The sequence below is a fragment of the Serinus canaria genome, chromosome 1 (genome assembly GCF_022539315.1).
Source record: "Serinus canaria isolate serCan28SL12 chromosome 1, serCan2020, whole genome shotgun sequence".
Taxonomy (NCBI): domain Eukaryota; kingdom Metazoa; phylum Chordata; class Aves; order Passeriformes; family Fringillidae; genus Serinus; species Serinus canaria.
The window spans coordinates 49,543,427-49,561,811 of NC_066313.1; the positions used below are offsets into that span (position 1 = coordinate 49,543,427).

An 18,385-nucleotide genomic window follows, 5' to 3' on the forward strand; every position below is an offset into this window, starting at 1 on the left:
GCTAGGCAGGAAGCCTGACGTCACAGCAACACAAGGCATGCGAGTCACAGCCCAGAGTCTTGCAGCTCACCAGATGTCTCACTGGCAGAACTGATCTCAGATTTCCATAGGGCAATGTGCAAAACACAGTCCCACTACAGGATGGGGATCTTCATTTGTGGGATGCTGACCAGACACTGAGTCATACCTGTCATTACGATAAGCAGGCAGGTTGGTATTCTAGTCACAACAAAAGGACATGGAGGTATGTAAAGACTGATGGCTGCCAAAGTCACCAAAATTTGAGAGTGCTGAGCAGCTCAGACAACTGTGGCTGCCAGTGCAGATACTTCTTTAGATGATAGCTAGAAAACTAGGATCAACATTAAATGAAATGTCACCATAAGTGGTCTGGATAAAATCCATGCTAATTAATGAAGAAAAGGGGAAAGAAAGCAGAAGAGTAAGGTATGGACCCACCAAAGCCCAAAGAGTACTTCCAAACAGAGAGCATTTTTCTGAGCTGTGGAGCATTTATCAGACTAGAAAGAGCCTGCATTCACAGAACCTCAGATTTATGTTCTGTAAACGTTTGCATAAAATGCCAGCACAGTCAGACTTCTGAGATGGTGAAGTCAGAAGTACTCAACTGCAGTGAAGATACACAGCCAGGAGAGCTGGCACACCTTGCTGTCAGAGGAGCTGGCACACCTTGCTGACAGGCAGGACAGAAAATCTAGAGGAACAGCAATTACAGGATTCAAGCACAATGTGCCAGATTTGGGGGAGCCTGGCAGGTGGCTGGCCATCTCCCTCTGCTGGCAACTCCCAAACATTCCCAGTGATGTTGTCTCTGGCTGGAGCAGCCCCAGGGGAAATGCCAGGAGGGCAAGAACCCTGGTGCTCCCTGTATACCACTCTTGGTTTGCAGGTAGCCACCTTCACCCCAGGACTGAGAAGAGCCCAGAGCTGGAGTTCTCTTAACTAGGGAATGAAGTGAGTACAACTTTCAAAGCTGCAGTGGTGTTTTCCACAGATGGTGGGAAGAGGATACTAGTACCCTCATGTGTCCTGCTGCTCCTGCCAACACTTTCCTCCTCCTGTGGGCAACAGCTCTCTCCAGCCTAGGCTCCATGTCCCAGAGTGCTGAGCTTTCAAGTCTGCTGGGTATTTCCCTTAGCCCCAAGACCTGGGGAGATGTGGGGAGGATTGAGCTGGGTTCAGACCTCGGCTTGGAGAAATTCTCCATCTCTTCCCTTTGTGCTTCAGCTGCCTCAGCTGTGGAGAGGTGGCAAGAGCCATCCTGCTTTGGTTAACAGCAGTGCTCAGTGGATAGAAGCTACTCTCACTGATGATACACCCACATTTGAGTTCCTCTCAGCTGCTCTGTGGGCATAAAAAGGGCATGAGAGGGGACAAGACCTTCACCTCCCCCTGTCCCATGCCCTGCATCCAGAAGATGGCACAGCCCCGTCAAGTTTCTCATATCTTGTTCCCTACCTGTCCCTGCCTCCCAGCTGGTAGCTCAAGCACTGGTGGGGTCAGAGGCAGGGTCTCCAGCCCTTTGGGCTGTAGGTGACCACCAGTATCTGGACATGAGTCAGCAGAGAAGCCACAGCACTGCCCTGCGCATGAGGGCTCTCATGGACTCTGACAGACAGCAGGCCCCTCTGGGCACTGCATCCCCAACATCCAGGATCACTCCTGACCCCAGACTGAACACAGGACAGCTCACTCCTTGGGAGGGAAATATTTTGGGAAGACTGAATAAAGGAAAGTGTATTTGCAGGCCAGGAAGAAAGAGCCTAGATGAGATTTGCATAGCAATTTTCCAGACATCATGGGAAAGAGTTCAAAATAACTCCTTGCACTGGTCTTCCGGTGCCTGAGGCACAGTAATAGCTGCTATTATTTCAACAAAGCAAGGTGATAATATGGCAGCAGAATTATATAGTGCATCAACACCACCATTTGTGCTGCCATGCTGGGCATGGAGGCAGATAACACATCAAAGAGCTTGCCCCTGAATCGCTGAGATAATGAAAATATTGTGTAACTGGCTCCACTGCCTTTACAAACAACTTGCCCATTCATGCCTTCCATTAAAGAAAATGCTGTTTGTTGGATTTCTTGCTTTCTTTTTTTTTTCTTTTTTTTTTGCCTTAATGTTTGTATGTGAATAAGATATCAGTTCACTCCCAAGAACAAAGCAACAGCATGGGCATGGGCATCAAGATTTTGGCTTGGACTCCTGGAAAGATTACAGGGCACTCCTAATGCTCTTGAAGACTTAAGAAGATGGGTCCCCAAGGATGGCTAGAAAAAGTTTGACTGGAAAGATTTGTAGGACTGAACTCATGAGCTCTGTAGAACTTAAGGAAACTGGACTTGAGCCTCAAGCACTTTTTGGTACCTTAGATGAGGATTCAGTCATTTGTATAAAAACAAATCTGCAAGAAAAAGGAGCATACTCAAGCCATTTTTATGGTACCTAGCAGGATCAAGAGCTTCTAATGGTGCAACTGCTCTAGTCTGCAGGCTGAACATTGCTGCCAGCTCTCCCCAGCAGCACTACAGCAAGTTGATCTAGCATCATCTGGAAACTATCTCGAAAAACTTGTCATTCTTTGGGGGTTAGATGCTACAACAGGCATGCAAATAAATCCTAAGTGCTCAAAGGAGTTGAGAGATCTTGTTCTGGTGCGAAGGCCATTCAGAAGACTTGCGAAAGTCCCACAAAGACTGACAGATTTCCCACAGAGCAGTCAGACTGTGAAATTCAAATATGAAGGACATCAGAACAGTAATGGATTTGGTAGCCTCCTGTCTCTTCCAAATAACAGGGGGAAGGTAAAATATTCTTTTAGGTTTTCCATTCTGCTTGCAAGAAGCCCTTCTGGTTGTGTGGCTGGCCAGAGTGAATGTCATCAGAAAGTAAGACAATATTTGTCAGGGATTGGGCAGATGGCAAACAACAATTCTCTGCAAGCTCAGTGAGGGATGAAGAAGGACCCCATGTTTCTTGATTAAGACAATATATACCAATCTATTGTACTGGTGAGACTGTAAATTAGCCTAAATAAATAAGGACATTCTTTTCAATGGCTCTATTAAGCTCTATTGCCAACCCCAGTAACAATAGGAGAGATCACAACTGCCTAAGATATGTGCTACAATATTTATATGTTGCTAAGTTCTTCTGAGTTGAGTTTTTTGAACAATCAGTGGGGGAACACCACTATGCATTTTCTGCCTGTTTTCCAAAGAGAGTCTATGAAGCACCTAAATTTTGTAATCGAAGAGATTTTCAGGTTGGCCATAAAAGCAATTGATTTTGAGCACCTATAAGTTTAAGGCAATACTGGAAACAGGCAGTATGAATTGCTATTCAAAAGCTGGGTATCTACATCCTCCCTTGGAATGGATTTGATGTGGTCTAGTTTTACACCAAAGGATGCAAGAGAAAGCAAGAGCAAGGATGTAAGAGAAAGCAAAGAATCCTTACTTTAACAAAGCTCATTCGAATCGTACACATCTTGGTCAGCTCATACACCACTTCAAAACCATGATTGACTGACTGGGCAAGAAGCTGGGCAAAGAGCTGGTTGTTGAAGATCTTGAGGCTGCAGCCACTGGGGATCTTGCAGACTGTGGCTGGATGGAAACCGTGCTGGTAGTTACAGTTGCGGCTTTGCACAAAAATGCTGCTGTCACTGACACATTCAGCATAAACCTCCCCACCGACGTAGTAAAGATGAACACCTTGAAAAGAAAAAAAGTAACATGTATAATGTCTCCATTTTTCACAACACACTTTATGCCAGTAATTAATTATTTTGCTGGTTTGGGGATACCAGCCCAGGATCCTTCCAGGATCTTTGTTTCTCAGTGCTGGTTTCTTTACTTTTACCCAGCATAGATGGGTAAAGCATAGTTGTACTAAAGTAGTAACTTTATGACAAAATATGCAAACATAAACATCAAACACACATCAACAATGTCCTAAACATCAATCAAAATTATCCAAGATTGGAAAAATTACTATTGCATTACACAGCTAAATATATTTTCACTGTTAAGCAAATGTGCACTCGCCAAGACCCACTTCACTGCATGCTGTTGTTTTACTACAGGATCCTACTGTCAGACATTTAAAACACAGCATGGCATGTACTTAAAATACTTTTCTGTATTTTGCTTTATCTGCCACATCAGAACCATGTATTTGCATTTACATGATGTGACTTACTCATCAGATGCTGTTCCAAATGGCCTTTAGCAAGAAAATTACTGATTTGCTTCAGAACTTTTCAGTGCCCAAGTGACTTACCAATACTAACTCAAATTTTGACTGTGACTTGGGGAAATTAAGGTGGAAGCACTTCTATCCCTTCAAATATTCTGATCCACCAAGAATATCTGCTTGCATGAAAACATACCCAAAATGGTGGGAGAATTTATCTTAGCCTAATTCAGCAACCTTGAATTTGGGGATCATCTGTAAAATGATAACTGTGTAGATGCCTTCTCTAGCTGATAGCTAGAGAGAGGCACTGTGACCAGATGATTCACTCCATCTGCTACAGAGTGCAGGCTCAGAGCCAGCTTAATGCCATGGAAGTCTGTGCAGGTGCTGAAAAGGCTCTCCCATTCCCTGCCCCTGCTGACACACCTGCTTTCATGCTGGCAGCAACAGCTGAGGATTGGGCTGCTGTTCAGGCTGAGGAACTGAACCAGCTAATAAACTTAAAAACAAACAGAACAAAATTTATTTTCAGTGAGATCTTGTGAGATCTTCATCAGTACAAGTGTGGCAATGGGAACCCTGACTGCTTGAAAAGTGAGCATGAAGCCACAACCTGAAAATGCCCAGTCACCCTTCCCATGGCTAGATGAGGGGAAATGAACCTTTCCCAGGGCCAAGAGAGATGGAAAAACTCAATTCTTTGTTCTTGCAAAAACCACCACTAAATAAAATAAAATCCTCCTCTCTAATACCAGGTATACTCTTCAAACACACACAAATGTTCACAGAGCCTCAGTAGACTGCCTGCAAAGCTACTGGTAACTGTGCTTTAATAATGCAGCTGTAATTAGTTTTATTCCTGCTGTCTTTCATACAAACAAAGACTGGTTGCATATTCCCAGTCTGTTCATCATTCTGCAGTCATAACAACAAGGGGCAGCAGCACATCCTTAGGACAAAACCAACCTCTAAACAGAAGTGGGAATGGCACAGGGGAAAGCAGGTTGAGTGGGAAAATAATCTGGGAAAAAATACATTCTCCCATAGTCTTCCAGGGTGACTCAGATGGGAACCTTAAAGTCTGTCTTCAAGCCATCATTTGACTTCTGAGCAGCCACAAGATCTGAAATGAGCTGTGAGTAGCAGGGCTGTGCTAGGCGCACACTCTGAGGCTGCGCTGGGAACAGCAGCGACAGGAAAGCATCAGCTCCAACTGCACCAGGCACTGTGGGGTGCTGCACACCATGACTGTTACCACTTGACCTTCCTTCCCATGGAAATGGATAAAAGGGAAGGACAGAAAGAATCTTTATGGAGTCCATATAGCTGTCTGAAATAATCAGATGAAGTGAGAACAGAGGGTAGAGACAGAAGAATAAGGATGTAAACATGCACCACATTTCAAATCTTCAGGAGTAGCTACTGACTTAGGGTCACCACAGGGGATGCTAAGGTGAAAATTTTTAAAGGCTGAGTTTTCAAAGTATATTAGGTAACCCATTTTCTGAAAAAAAAATGAATGCTTTCAAAGGCATTGCCCAAACATTGTGCTACAATAACAAAAAAATCAATGTCACTTCTGAAAGCAGAGGTTACAAATTGTTTTCTTCTTGTGAACTTTTTAAAAGCAGTAAATACAACACTAACCAGTGTGTATTCCTATTATTCTAGTATTCATTCACCAGAGGAAAGCACCCTAAAGGAAATCAAGCAGCTAAATACATATTTGTAGAAGACCAATTAAAAGGTCCATATGTTTTAGTGGTATTTCATTGTCTCTGCAGAAACTGAAAATTCAGCAGTCTCCAAGCATCCACATCTTTTTGAGACTGATCAAAAGTTACTTTTTTGTCCTTGAAGTCTGACTGTTGAAACAGGTCCAATTGCTCGTAGATGTTGCATTGTGTTCTGGATTGTTTTTAGCTTTGATGTGGTATTTCCAGGAAATGGTTTCATGCTGATACTCTAGATGACAATTCAATCACATATCCTTATCCTACTGAGCTAATCTTGTTTACTCACTCTTTTTTCTCCAGTGCTAACATGTGACAATTGTATCCATTTCAGCAGCTTTCATCTGTCCACCATGCCTTTGAACTATACGCTTCTGGAGCCGCTCTGTGCTCTTCTGCAGGCCTGCACTGGTGCCACTTCTATTCCACTTGTATATGTTTTTTTAGGATTTGCATAAACAGAGAAGAGCAGTGAAATTAAGGATCTCTGATATATTAAGCCTCCTCTCTGGGCAATCTGCTCCCTTCCTTTGGGCACATTCCTAGTGCAAGACCTTAAAAACTTCTAATCAATTAAGACTGATCTTCACATTTAAATGAATGAAGGCCATTAGCATTTACCTAACTTTATTTCTGTTCTGTCTCCTCATCTTTTGGGGCAGAAAGTCACAGACTGTAACATTGCCACGTGACAGTTGGGATCTTTTGTCATTCTTCTTTTAGGGCCAGGCTCAGCTTTGATCTACATCCCTCTGACAACTTACACTGATAGGATGTAAAGCTTTGCTTTATTTTCTAAGTTAAAACTAGATGTACAACACATTTGCACTGCACACAACAAACCACTATGGCACACACTTGTAGCACCTGCAACATAAGTGTTTTTCATTCTGGGGAAAAGTGCAAGAGCTTAGCACAAAATTGCCTGCTCTAGCCTTCAGGTTCACTGCTGTTTGCAAAAAAATGTATCACATTTGTCTCAGAGTTTCCTCGTATTCAGTCATTCAACACTAGACTATCAAGAGCCAATTAAAATATTGCTCTAGGCCTGGGAAATGAGGTGAGGTTGACAAGATAATAGGAGTGGAACAATTAGAGTTAATTAGCCCAGTGGGAAATGCATTCCCAGGCAGCTACTGGTGAGAGGCTGGGTTGGCAAGATAATGAGTCTAGACTGGATGTACCAGAACAGGCAAAGCTTCATCTGCATGGAGAAGTGGCTGGCACAGGGCTTCTGACTCACCACCACAAACAACAGTAAGTTCTGGGAGAATATCAAGCCCTACACAGCCCTGGGGAGCTGGGACAGAGTGTGTGTGGCCAGGTGTGTCGAGGCATGGTCTCCTCGTGCTTGGCACCAGCAGCATGTCACCCTGCATGCTGAGGGTATATGTGCTCCAGAACTGGAGCACACAGAGCTGCACCAGCAGCCACTGGTGGGAGAATGCAAACCTTAGTTTTACCAGTGAAAAGCTGACAAAGCAGGGAATTGGTCTGGCTGGGGGGAGGGGAAAGCTACAAACACAATTCCACCAGAGTTCTTCAGCGAAGTAACTCAACTACTAAGTGTTTCATCCATCTCTCTTTGTTATTTGGTGGGAGGAGAAGCAGCCCTGAGGCACCAGCAATTATCCTTTTAGTGGCATTTCAATGGCAATATTCCCAGTTGCCAGAAGCTCTAATAAATAAAATGAAAATACATACTGCTAAATTAGAACACACAACTATAAACAACATTTTTCTCTTTGCTGGCCAAGTAAATAGCCTTTGTAAGGAGTTACTCTGTTGATCGTTATCCAGTCAGAAAAGAATCCTCTGCTTTTCTTCTATTTCAGAAGTAATGTCAGAGGTCTGATTTTAAGGCAAGCAGGTTTGATGAATCAGATAGGTTTGTTCATGCAATGCATGGATCTTCTGAGTTCTAAATATTATTCCTGAGGAGAGGGGATTCCCTCTTACCTTTTCCTATGTGTCTCCTGGTGTTTTCTATAGTAGAATTGCGGTTTACATTTGAGAGCAGACCCAGGCAGAACCTGTTTTTGTTATTTGAAGGATCTGTAAATCCATCTATAAGGATACTTCGAGAGGAGGCCTGGAAAGTCTCCCCTACCCGGTTGTTGAGTTCATAGTAGGCAACTGAGCACCAATGTTGAGGTTCCTCGTAACAAACAGGCCGAAAGTCTGTAGGAAATAAAGTTAAGCAGCTGCTCAGGTTTCAGCAAAATTTTTTAAACAATCTTTCTCTGTTTTCTTTCATTCCCTCCCACTCTCAGCCCCCCCATCTCTTTATCTAAACAGTCACTTATGTCATACTTTATCCCAACAGAATCTTCCATTGCTTCTTGATTTTATGACTGAAGTCCCAAACATGCAAAAGGTTGATGCATCAGCTTAACTCTAAGCCTTGAGGAGCCCCACTTCTTCTTAAAAGTGGAAACTCCACTGCATTAAATCAACCACACTGACATTTCTCACTGAACTGGGGCCCGAAATATACACTGAATATAGTAAGGGATACATCTGCTCTGCACACCAGCAGGAGATAGGGATGACAGATGGGCTCAAAGTAAGTCAAAACTGAGCCAAGTTTTTGGTATTAGGCCTTCAGCCTAATACCAAACTCTGGAGATCAGAAGTAATAAATCACTCCAATTTTTGCACGCTTTCAGGCTTTCCGCTTCCATGTGGGACTGTAAACAGAAATGTCAGCAAGGTCATTTCTTTTGGATCTATCGCTGCCCAGGTTTTCTAAGTCAGAGACGGACTTAAAAACGTAACAGAATCTCTGGCCTCATTTGTCCTACAGGAATTAGTAGGAAACTTTATCCTGCCTGCTCACCACAGGCATGTGAGCCCGCCTGCCCCCAGAGCACCTCTGTGCATAACCTCTAATAAACCTCCAACTAATATTCACTAGGATAGTGATCAGGGATGGTAGGCTATGATAAAGAGATTAAACTAGCTTGACAATTTATTTATAAGTATTGGTGTCTGATAACTTGTTATTATCCAGCCACTCTGTGTCCCCATTCATAATTAGCACCATCCCCTCACATTCCTTCTGTTCCATTTTCATGCTACGTACACACTCCTTGTTGTTTCAGAAGGCTGGCATTATTTTTTTAATGTGCATGTGTGTGCAGTGCTCATTCTAGAAATGACACTTCTTTAGGAACACAATATGATGGACTAAAAGAACAACAGTGATTTTTCATTGCAGTAGCAGGAAGCCAAAGCAAAAGCCAGCAGAGGAACTCCATTTCTCCTTCCTACTCTGCAGCAATGGGCTGTGAATGGTGGGGGCATCAGCACTAGCCAGTACTAGCCCAAAGGTAGGAGAGGCCATCAAGAGGTCATCAAGTTGTTTCAGGGGTGCAAACAGGACCCCAGACCTTTCTTTGACCATTAATGTCTCTCCCACTAAAGAATTCTTGTAAGACGACAAAGACTTTGGAGTTATGTCAAAATATCTTTGTACTCCACTAGAACATGTCCTTTTCTTTTCTAGCCGGCCAGTACCATAACATTTATACAAAAATGGCAGTAAAAAGGTCCCTAGCATAAGGCTTTAAAGTACTTGAAACCTAGAGCTGAAGGTGATAAAGGAGTTCTGATATGGATAATGCTTTTGTGTGTTATATTGCCCCACCATCCCTGATTTGATATGTTTATCTTTACAATGTAGATAACAGTGTTTGCTTGCATTAACAGCTTTTTAACTGTAATAGTTCATGGATGCAAATAAGTCTAAACTCTGTAACTTTGCACATAATTCAAGGAAATATTACATCAACCTCTCCTGCTAGCTAATGGATGGGTCTAGCACACAGCCTTACTGCAAAAACTGACTGAAACTTATTATAGATCACTAACCCTTCTTGAACAAATAACATTTTTTTAAAACAATTTTTTTTCTTAAAAGTTTTTATTTAGAGAATAGTACAAAATGGTATTTACTTTCAGCTTCTCCATCGGCAGATTTGCCTCCATTGGGCAAGGACAGCACTAGCTGACTCTCAGCTATTGCATCCATTGACCGTCCATTGTGGATTCCGGAAGGTTCTCTTGCATGGTAGGGCGGAGGTGGAGTTTCCACTACAGAAAGAAAGAAAAAAGAAAGGAGAAAGAAAGGAAGAAAGACACCAAAGTCAATATGTTGGTAAATTCCTCCTGGTTTTTTCCCAGTAAGTATTTTACTACTTCAGTACCGTTTGGCTTGAGAAGACTGGAAAAAGCACAAATCTGAATCTGACCTCCCTTCAGTCTCCAGATAAGGACCATTGCATGTTCAGCAAAGATGGGAAGGAAAAGCTGTTATGTTGGACATGCAGTGCTTGAAAGAGAGAGGGATGGTCATAACAGTGCCTTGACCTGGAGTTGATAACTATGAACTGTATCATGAGACAAACACTGAATCTTCCAAGTAAGCCATGTTATTCTATTCTATTTAAGCACTGTTCAGGACCTAGGAATTTTATACACTATAGGATATTTCTAACACTTAGACGACATAACCCTCCAACAAAAAACTGTAAAACAAAGTCAAGAAATAGTGGAAGAGAAAATTAGTTACAGAAAGGAATACAATCACAGAATCATGTGGTTATATGGATATTTTTGATGTCTGCTCCTAAACTAGTCACATTTAGGTCTCTTTATATCCACTAAAGTAAAATAGGAATCTGCAGTGTATTGGACATAGACAAGAAGATGCAATGAATCTTTTCCTAGGAGTGTTTGTTTTCCTCTACTGGTTACAGGGAGAGTATAGACAATTCCATGAGATGCAGAAACCTGCATTACTGACATCTATATTTGGTTATAGCTATCCCTCTCAAGGTCCTTGATGTGACTCCAGTTTGCTTTTGATAGCCTTCCATCCCTAATTGTTACACAGGCAAATTATGCTTATCAGTGTGCCGTGTGCTGTGATATACTGAAGCTCAGGTTGAGCCACTTCCATTATTAAGTAGCTTTGCGAGGTCCCAGGTTCAGTTAAATGCACGAGTCAGAGTCATTGCACAGCTGGAATGGGCCTGATTTACCTGTCAGGACCAGCTCCACTGAATCCAGCTTAGTTACACACAGGTGAAAGAAAAATATTGGCAAGACAAATAAGTCTTGCTACTTGATGAAATGTTCCAGTGTTGCTAAATATGATATAATCAGAAATTGAGATCTAGAGAAGAAATGAATGAAGGCACATTCAATGAATGAAGAGGGAAGGAAAAACATCACACTGTGTTGAAAGTATTCAACTTAAAAGGAAGTTCAAATGCTACAAAAACTTTGTAAAATAAACTTCTTTCTTAAAATGAAATAGTTATATCATTAAGGACCTGAATTTAAATGCTTCATAGTTGAGACACTAAAATTTTAAATTACAAGATTCTGACCTGAATTCATCTTTGTGAAAAAGCTGACATAACTGAAACTATTTGAAAGTTAAAGTGCTGAAGTGAATCTGAACCATGTTTTGATATTAAAACTAGCTCTTAGCTGTGTTGCATTAACAGCAAAAGCACAGTTAAACTTTCAGGTAATCAGAGCTGTCTAAGTCAGGAGACTGAGTGACATAAGCCTGCTAATCTCAGAACTGTGGAACATGTTCCAAAGTCACAGGAACTTGCATGGTGACTTCTCCAGGTGTTGGGACAGATTGTTAAACACCTTAAGTTTCTGAAATTTATACAGTGAGTAGGATTGCCATAAACTTAAAAAACTTTCTGCAAACCATTTTCCCCATATTATCCTGTCTCCTTGATGGAGTTTCTAAAGGTTCCTACCCTGGCCATCCTGGGTCCCTAACTTAGGTCTGGTAAATGCTCTTTTCTGCCACACCTGCTTCTCTCCTCAGTTTTTTCCCCAGAGTAATCATGACATCGCACACAGGCACTTCTAGGAGCGGGACAACTACAGCTCTCAATCTCTTAAGCATCTGTCAGAAGGACTGAGAAACAATATACAGAATATATAGAAGACAGCCATGAGAAATCACATTCCAAGTCCATTCTATCCAACAGTTCGATCTGCAACTACAGTCTGTGGGGGAGCACAGAATTGCCACCTCATCCCAGGCCCTGGCATGACCAGCAAAGGGCTCAGTGAGGGTGTCCCAAAGCTCATTCTCACCTGTGAGCTGATAGGGACTTCCTGGTCCAGAAGAGCTTTCTGGTGAGTTGGGGTAGCTGATGCTGTTAGGTGACTGGGAGAACATGTGGCTGGGGGATGGTGGGAAAGGGGTGCACGGAGGATGCTGGAAAGAATCCGGATAAGTGGCATTGTGTGGCATCAGTGGCTCGCTGTGCAGAGAAGTGTTTCGAAACTTGGCAAGGAGGCTGAGGTGAGGGTTAAATTCGCTGTGTCTTGGAACAAGTACAGGAGGTAGGACTGAAAACAAAAACAACAGAAAAAATGGTTAAAATTGTGTTCTTGAAGGTGTATCTTATTGTAAGTTAAAAAGAGGCATATTCCATGCTGCTCAAATATTGCAGGCTGTATACAAGTCATTGAAGAGTAACAAACCTGTCCAAACCCAAGAATCAAAAGCTGAATTCTTGGACATTTTTCTCCAGACCTGCAGCCAGTTACAGCAGTTCCACATGCAAAATAAGGAATCTTGAATTGAGCAAGGTACCATAAAATTCACAAGAATATCATGCAGAAATTCACGAGATACATCTCTCCCTTTCAAAATTACTTATTCCTCCCTTCTTCAAAAACTGAACACATCAGAAGTTTTCTAAGTATTATCACCAGGATGTGCCAAATTCACAGCCAAGTTTCATAACAATTATAGTGCTCTACAGTACACTGCATATTTTACTACCAGCGTGTTACAGATGGGCAAACGGAAGTACAGACCTGAAGCCAGACACCAGATATAAAATGTTGTCAGGTACTTGAAAATGTTGCCAGACAGACAGTGGGATATTTGAAAGGAAATGTAAATGGCAATTCAAACATTGCAGCAATATCAATTTAGGTCTTGCAATATAGTTAGAAAAGATCTAGCATAAGAAGACATATGTCAGTGGTTGGTATTTAAGACATGAAAAATGCAGGCCAGAAAACTGAAATCCAAATTAACCCATTTAAAAATTAGTCTAGTAGAAGATATTGCCTATCCACAAACTCTCTTTGCTTTCATCTCACACTGTCAGTGCTGCTAACAGCACTTCCCCTTTGAGAAAGCCAAAGTTGATCCAAATTACTTTGGATTCTGACATATGAGAAGCAAAAGTAGAATTAAGACTCAAAACACTGAAAATCCTGACTGAAATACCTATGAAGATGCAGTCCCTAGGCTAGAACAAAAGAAGGCTTGCTGAATAATTTTCAATATGAGAGTTCAACCTTTAGGAGACTTTAATTGTGTCTTCCATAGTCTTGGTGGGGAGAGCAGCGCCTACAATGGGTGATTCCTGTACCCCAAGATTCTCTATTAGTTACTAGCTCACATAATGCCTAATTATCTTAGTTAAAGCTTTCAACAGAGGTAAGGTGAATGGATTCCCAGCTGGTATCATGCAGATCTAAAAGCCACCAAAGAAGATAAGGAGGCAATTTGAGTTATTGTGAGAAGGATGAATTGTCCCAGCATCAGGGACAATTCAGCAGACTTGTGTTGACTGACCTAGTATCCAGAGTTCCTGTGGCGTAAAATCCAGCAGCACATCATCTTCCAGTCTATCCTTACTAGTTTATGGAAAGAAATACCAATGTACACTCTTGGTTTTAAATGTTGATGGGAATATACAGTTTGAACGTGTTTTAACGTATTGCTTGGGCCAAAAAGCTGACTAGGGAAGGCAAATTATTTTTAGGTAGGTTAGCTAACAACTTTTAATTACAGCAAACTCTCATTTATCCAGCTTAATGAAAGAGTGGAATAATTGCTTTTGAATAAAGCAAATAATGTATAGATAATGCAAAGCATGTGCATGAGAAGAGGCTGCAGGAACTCTGCTTGGAATGCACATCAGTTGCTCAGAGCTGGGGTATTTACAGTGGCTGGTACCAACAATGGGTTTACAACTTCTTGCTCAATGTAGCACTTTGCTGCAGTAGAGGCAGGGTTAAACAACTTGTCTGCCCACCCACTGGAATATATCACTGGGAATCTGCTAATCACCCATGACCTGAATAACTGGGCCTTAACACTATGCAAAAGACTGGACTGATGGCAGGGACTTCACTGCAGAGGTTATCTTCTCCTCTGCCCGGAAACACAGGCACTGGGATACCTGTTAAGACACCACACATACATGGTTCTCTGGCTCAATGAATTGCTAATTAGCCTCTGGCCAGGACAAGGATTGGTGCTCTGGAGACTACTTACTTCCCTCTTGCCTCTCATATGCCCCTATTTGTGGTATGAAGAGTCTGCTGCCGCTTTCTTAAGTTGTTAGGTAAAGAAAGGTATTTCTGCTTCTTTACTGTTCTTTTAGCTTTAACCATCCAGGTAGGACTCATACAGGCATTACAAGTATTCACATCTGGCATGCACTGCCCAGTCCTCTGTGGATCTCTTCACAGCCAGTGGAGACGAATAAACTCTTTAACTTCCATATAATGGGACAAGATCAATACCATCACTGCAGATGTAATTTTGGTGAGCTGTATTCCTCCCATCCCATGCTCCTGTGAACAGCTCCAGGCTGTGAACTGTTGCTGCTTCTGGAGTTTTCCTTTGCTGCTTCCAGAGTTTTCCACAGCAGCTCCATGAAACTGGTATGATGCTTGTCAGGTCTGCTGCTGATCAGCCAGCTCTGACTAACAGCCTTCGAAAATGAGGAGCTGGAGATCCCTTTGCACCCAGCAGAGGTGCTGAGCAAAGGGCAGCTGTGTGCAACAATATCCTGCAGTGTTGAGAGGCTGACACCTCACTGTGGGTACCACAGCTGAGAGAGCTGCTTCCTTCAGCCCTGTGAGAACTCAACTCCTTCTCTAAATGAAAGCTGAGAATCTGGATGTGTGAACAGCTCTTGCCAGGGAAAGCCTTTGATTTGCCTTGAGTGAGTCAGCAGGAAGAATTTTCAAGCCTTGAACTCCTTCCCGGCTCTGACCATGGCACTCTTAATTTCTGCTCTGCTGAACAGTTTGTTTGCTACCTCACTCACTCTTTCCACTGACTGTTCTGTGACTGCCTAGAGGGCTAAAGCCTCTGTGGTGGGGAAGCATTCCCAGATGTTCTTGTTTGTGGCTGAGTGTCCCCCAGGGCCTCGTTCTCCTTGCTCTTTTGGTAACATGTCACTCTCCAGGGCTCAACCACTCTGAAGGAAGTGTGACCAGAGGCATAAAACTGAGTAACTGAATGTGTTGGGACCTGTCTGTACTCATAAATTACCCACATTTTCTCCACTCATTGGGGTCATTTTCTTCTATGTGCTACTGTCCATCAAGAGCCAAAGGTGGATCCTTCCTTCTATGCATGCTGAAGTGTTGATGATCTCTGTTCAACTGAAGACAAATATGGTCATGTTCTAAGTCCTGTCACTGCTTTTTGTACCTTTCTCCCATTCCCTTTAGCTTAAACAGTTCTTGCTGGGAATCTGGCTGTGCCTGTAACTTCAGGTGCTAGCAAGCAAACTTCTCTGCCTCATTTTAATTTCAGGTACAACATCCATACTGTGATTTCTCACACATTAATCCATCTCCGCATTGTTTACTACTTTTGGAGACCACTCTCCTGTGAGATCCATTTCTTCCCTGTGCCCATGACTACTCCCAAACACATGGCCAATGCTGAAGCCATGAGGTGGTCTTCCACCTGGGAGGCTCTCATATCTTAGTTCCACTCAGGCTTCATGAAAGCAGTCAGTTAGTCTAAGTCAAAAATTCTGTCTACAGCAATGGTGCACCCTCAAATTTGCAATACTTACATATGAATGATCTCTTATAAAAATGATAGGGTACATATTTAGGCAGCTTCTGCTGACAACAAACCAGAGAAAAGATCTGGTCTGGTCAACAAACCACTGAGAAGCTCTTCAAAGGCAACAATGAAGGGGGAAGCAGAGCATAACCAACATACCTACCTCCTTCAGATTAGGTGGCCTAACTCCTCTCTGCAATGGGATGTTGCACAAATAGAGGAAATATTTCCTGATTTTTTTTTCTTAAGTGGCACTTGCTATTCAGCAGAGCTGAGAAGAAATCTGCCAGGAATAGTTGTAGCAGCAATAAAAGCCATGTGTAATCTGTGCAGTTTCAGTAGCAGTGCCTAAAATGGGACTGGGCAGCCTGAGGACACAGCAGAAGTAATGAAATCCCTGAATCACTGGCCAGATTTTAAAGCTGTACTCTAGTAACAGAGGTCTAGGGATTTGCCAGGCTTTGACACAATTCATTCATTCTGGATTGAAGTTAATGGATCTGGTCATGGAGTGGTTCACTCAGCAAGAAAGATTGCAGTGATGGAAAATGATCCCCAAAAGGGTGGATATTTGTATGAAAATAATATGTGGATTATAAAAAATACAGCGTTGACTTATTCAGCGGGGGGATTGTTTAGCTCCAAAGGATGAAACTCAGAGAATCTCATATAAGCCTAAGATCACCAACAGCCAAGCTGCAGATTTCCTGCAGTTAAAAGAGGACTGTTGTTTAAACAGACTGGCACCTAAATCAACCACTCCCAGCCTTTTCTGTGGTGATCTCACTGCTACCACTTTCTCATGAAGCTCATTCGTTCTCTTGCTTTGCCAACACCTCCTTGCAGCACTGCTTTCTAACTGGAGCTGCATTGCACCACTTGCAGTGGTGCAAGTTCTCTCTCCTGCTGCTGCCCCAGAACACCTGAGTGGGTTGCACTCTGCTATACTGTACAAATATATTCTATAGCTGTGAGCTTCAGCTTCTGAGTTGTCCCTGTAAGCAGAGTTATAGGAGTGAATACAACAGCCTGAGAACAATTCCTGGGTCCTGTGGAGAACTGGCACAGCACAGCTTGTATCCTCACAGTTGCACTCACTTTCACCTCCAGAACAAGGCGGCCAAGTGGCCAAAGTGCCCAAAATCCCTCCAGTGGGCTAACCCTGCACTCTGAGAGCTGCTAGTCCACATGGGTGAGAGCTGTTCCTGGGATCATGTTACCAATTCAGCAGTACCCAGACCTGCATCTTGTCCCCTTCTACTTTACTAGTACAGATACTGCCAGTCTGCTGCACAGACAGACAACAGAGACACATTCACAGCTGAAAGCTTCTGAGTTTCAGGATCAGAACAGCAAGCTTTGGCAGCTGCTGGACTATTCCATTAGCAGTGTTTGTTAGCTGGAACTGAACAGATGAGAAAACTGGGGTTGAGATCTGTAAGCTTTGAGGAGACACCATTAACTGCACCAAAGTTACACCAGAAGAAATGAGAAGACATTAAAGACTGCAGCATGCAAATAAAGAAGTGCAATAAACAAAAAAATGAGATATTTTATGAGCATCTTTTCTTAAATTATTGAAGAGTTTACTTTAGCAAGGTGTGAGATCAGCTTTTTCCACTGAAAACTGTTGACAACAAGCACCACTCAGTGTAGCTGTAAAATATAAAAGTTTTGACAATGTTTACAGCAGGTCGGATACAACTTCACAGGGACAGCGCTGCTGCACTGGAAGGATTATCAGAAGAGGAAGCAGCCCCTGGTGTTTAACAAATGTTAACAAATGTTTTTCCCTTATTTCATCTGTGTGAAAAGAAACATCCCACAGTTCACTTATCTGATCCTAATGTCACCTCAGAGTAAAATTCATGCCAGACAAGGAGTAATCTCAGAATAAAAAGTATACACTTACCAACTGTATCCATTAGTAAATTAAATTACCGTAAATTTTGGCAGTAAGGGAGAGCTAGGTTAGACATTAGAAATCATTTTGAATTGTAAGGATAGAAAGGCAATAGCTTCACTTGCCTGGGGAGGTTGTAGAGCCTTTATCACATGGGACTTTTAGAGCTCATTAGGAAAATATCTGTCAGGAACGTACCCGGTAATTTGGTTTTGTTCAGGAGTCTGGGCAGAGGAAAACAGGATGACTGCTCAAGATCTTTGCCAGTCCTGCTTTCCAAGATCCCTATAGAAGTCAACACTGAACACTACAATTTTTTAACAGCTGTTTCATTGACATAAAGCCCAATTAAGTATCCTTTCAGTGAGGTCATAAGTTTTTAGAGCAGTCCAAAGAGGTTTATCAGTAGAAAATGTCAAAGTTTTATGGGAACCTGATGGATTTATCTCACATAAACTCTCAATTTAGGTAAGAAAATCCCACTTAAGTCAGACCACCAGGTATTTTAGGAAGAATCAACTGGCCTGGTTTTGTATTCACTGCAAAATATGCCATTCTACTGCAACTCTTATCTTTAAAGAGAAAGCGTTTCCTGGGGCTTAATGAATCAGCTGTTGGATTTCAATGAGACATAAATCTCACCACGG

At 42.4% G+C, this 18,385-nt stretch overlaps 1 protein-coding gene across 1 annotated transcript in view; it reads right to left on the minus strand.

The window, feature by feature from the left end:
* The window catches only part of SMAD9 (SMAD family member 9), a 43,168-nt gene that overhangs the window by 8,774 nt on the left and 16,009 nt on the right, over positions 1–18,385 (minus strand). The window contains exons 3-6 of the mRNA XM_030234731.2: positions 12,091–12,348; positions 9,916–10,053; positions 7,918–8,139; positions 3,485–3,741 (exon numbers count right to left, since the gene is read on the minus strand). Of these exons, the coding sequence (XP_030090591.1) occupies positions 3,485–3,741; positions 7,918–8,139; positions 9,916–10,053; positions 12,091–12,348 (875 nt within the window). The remainder of the gene's footprint in view (positions 1–3,484; positions 3,742–7,917; positions 8,140–9,915; positions 10,054–12,090; positions 12,349–18,385) is intronic.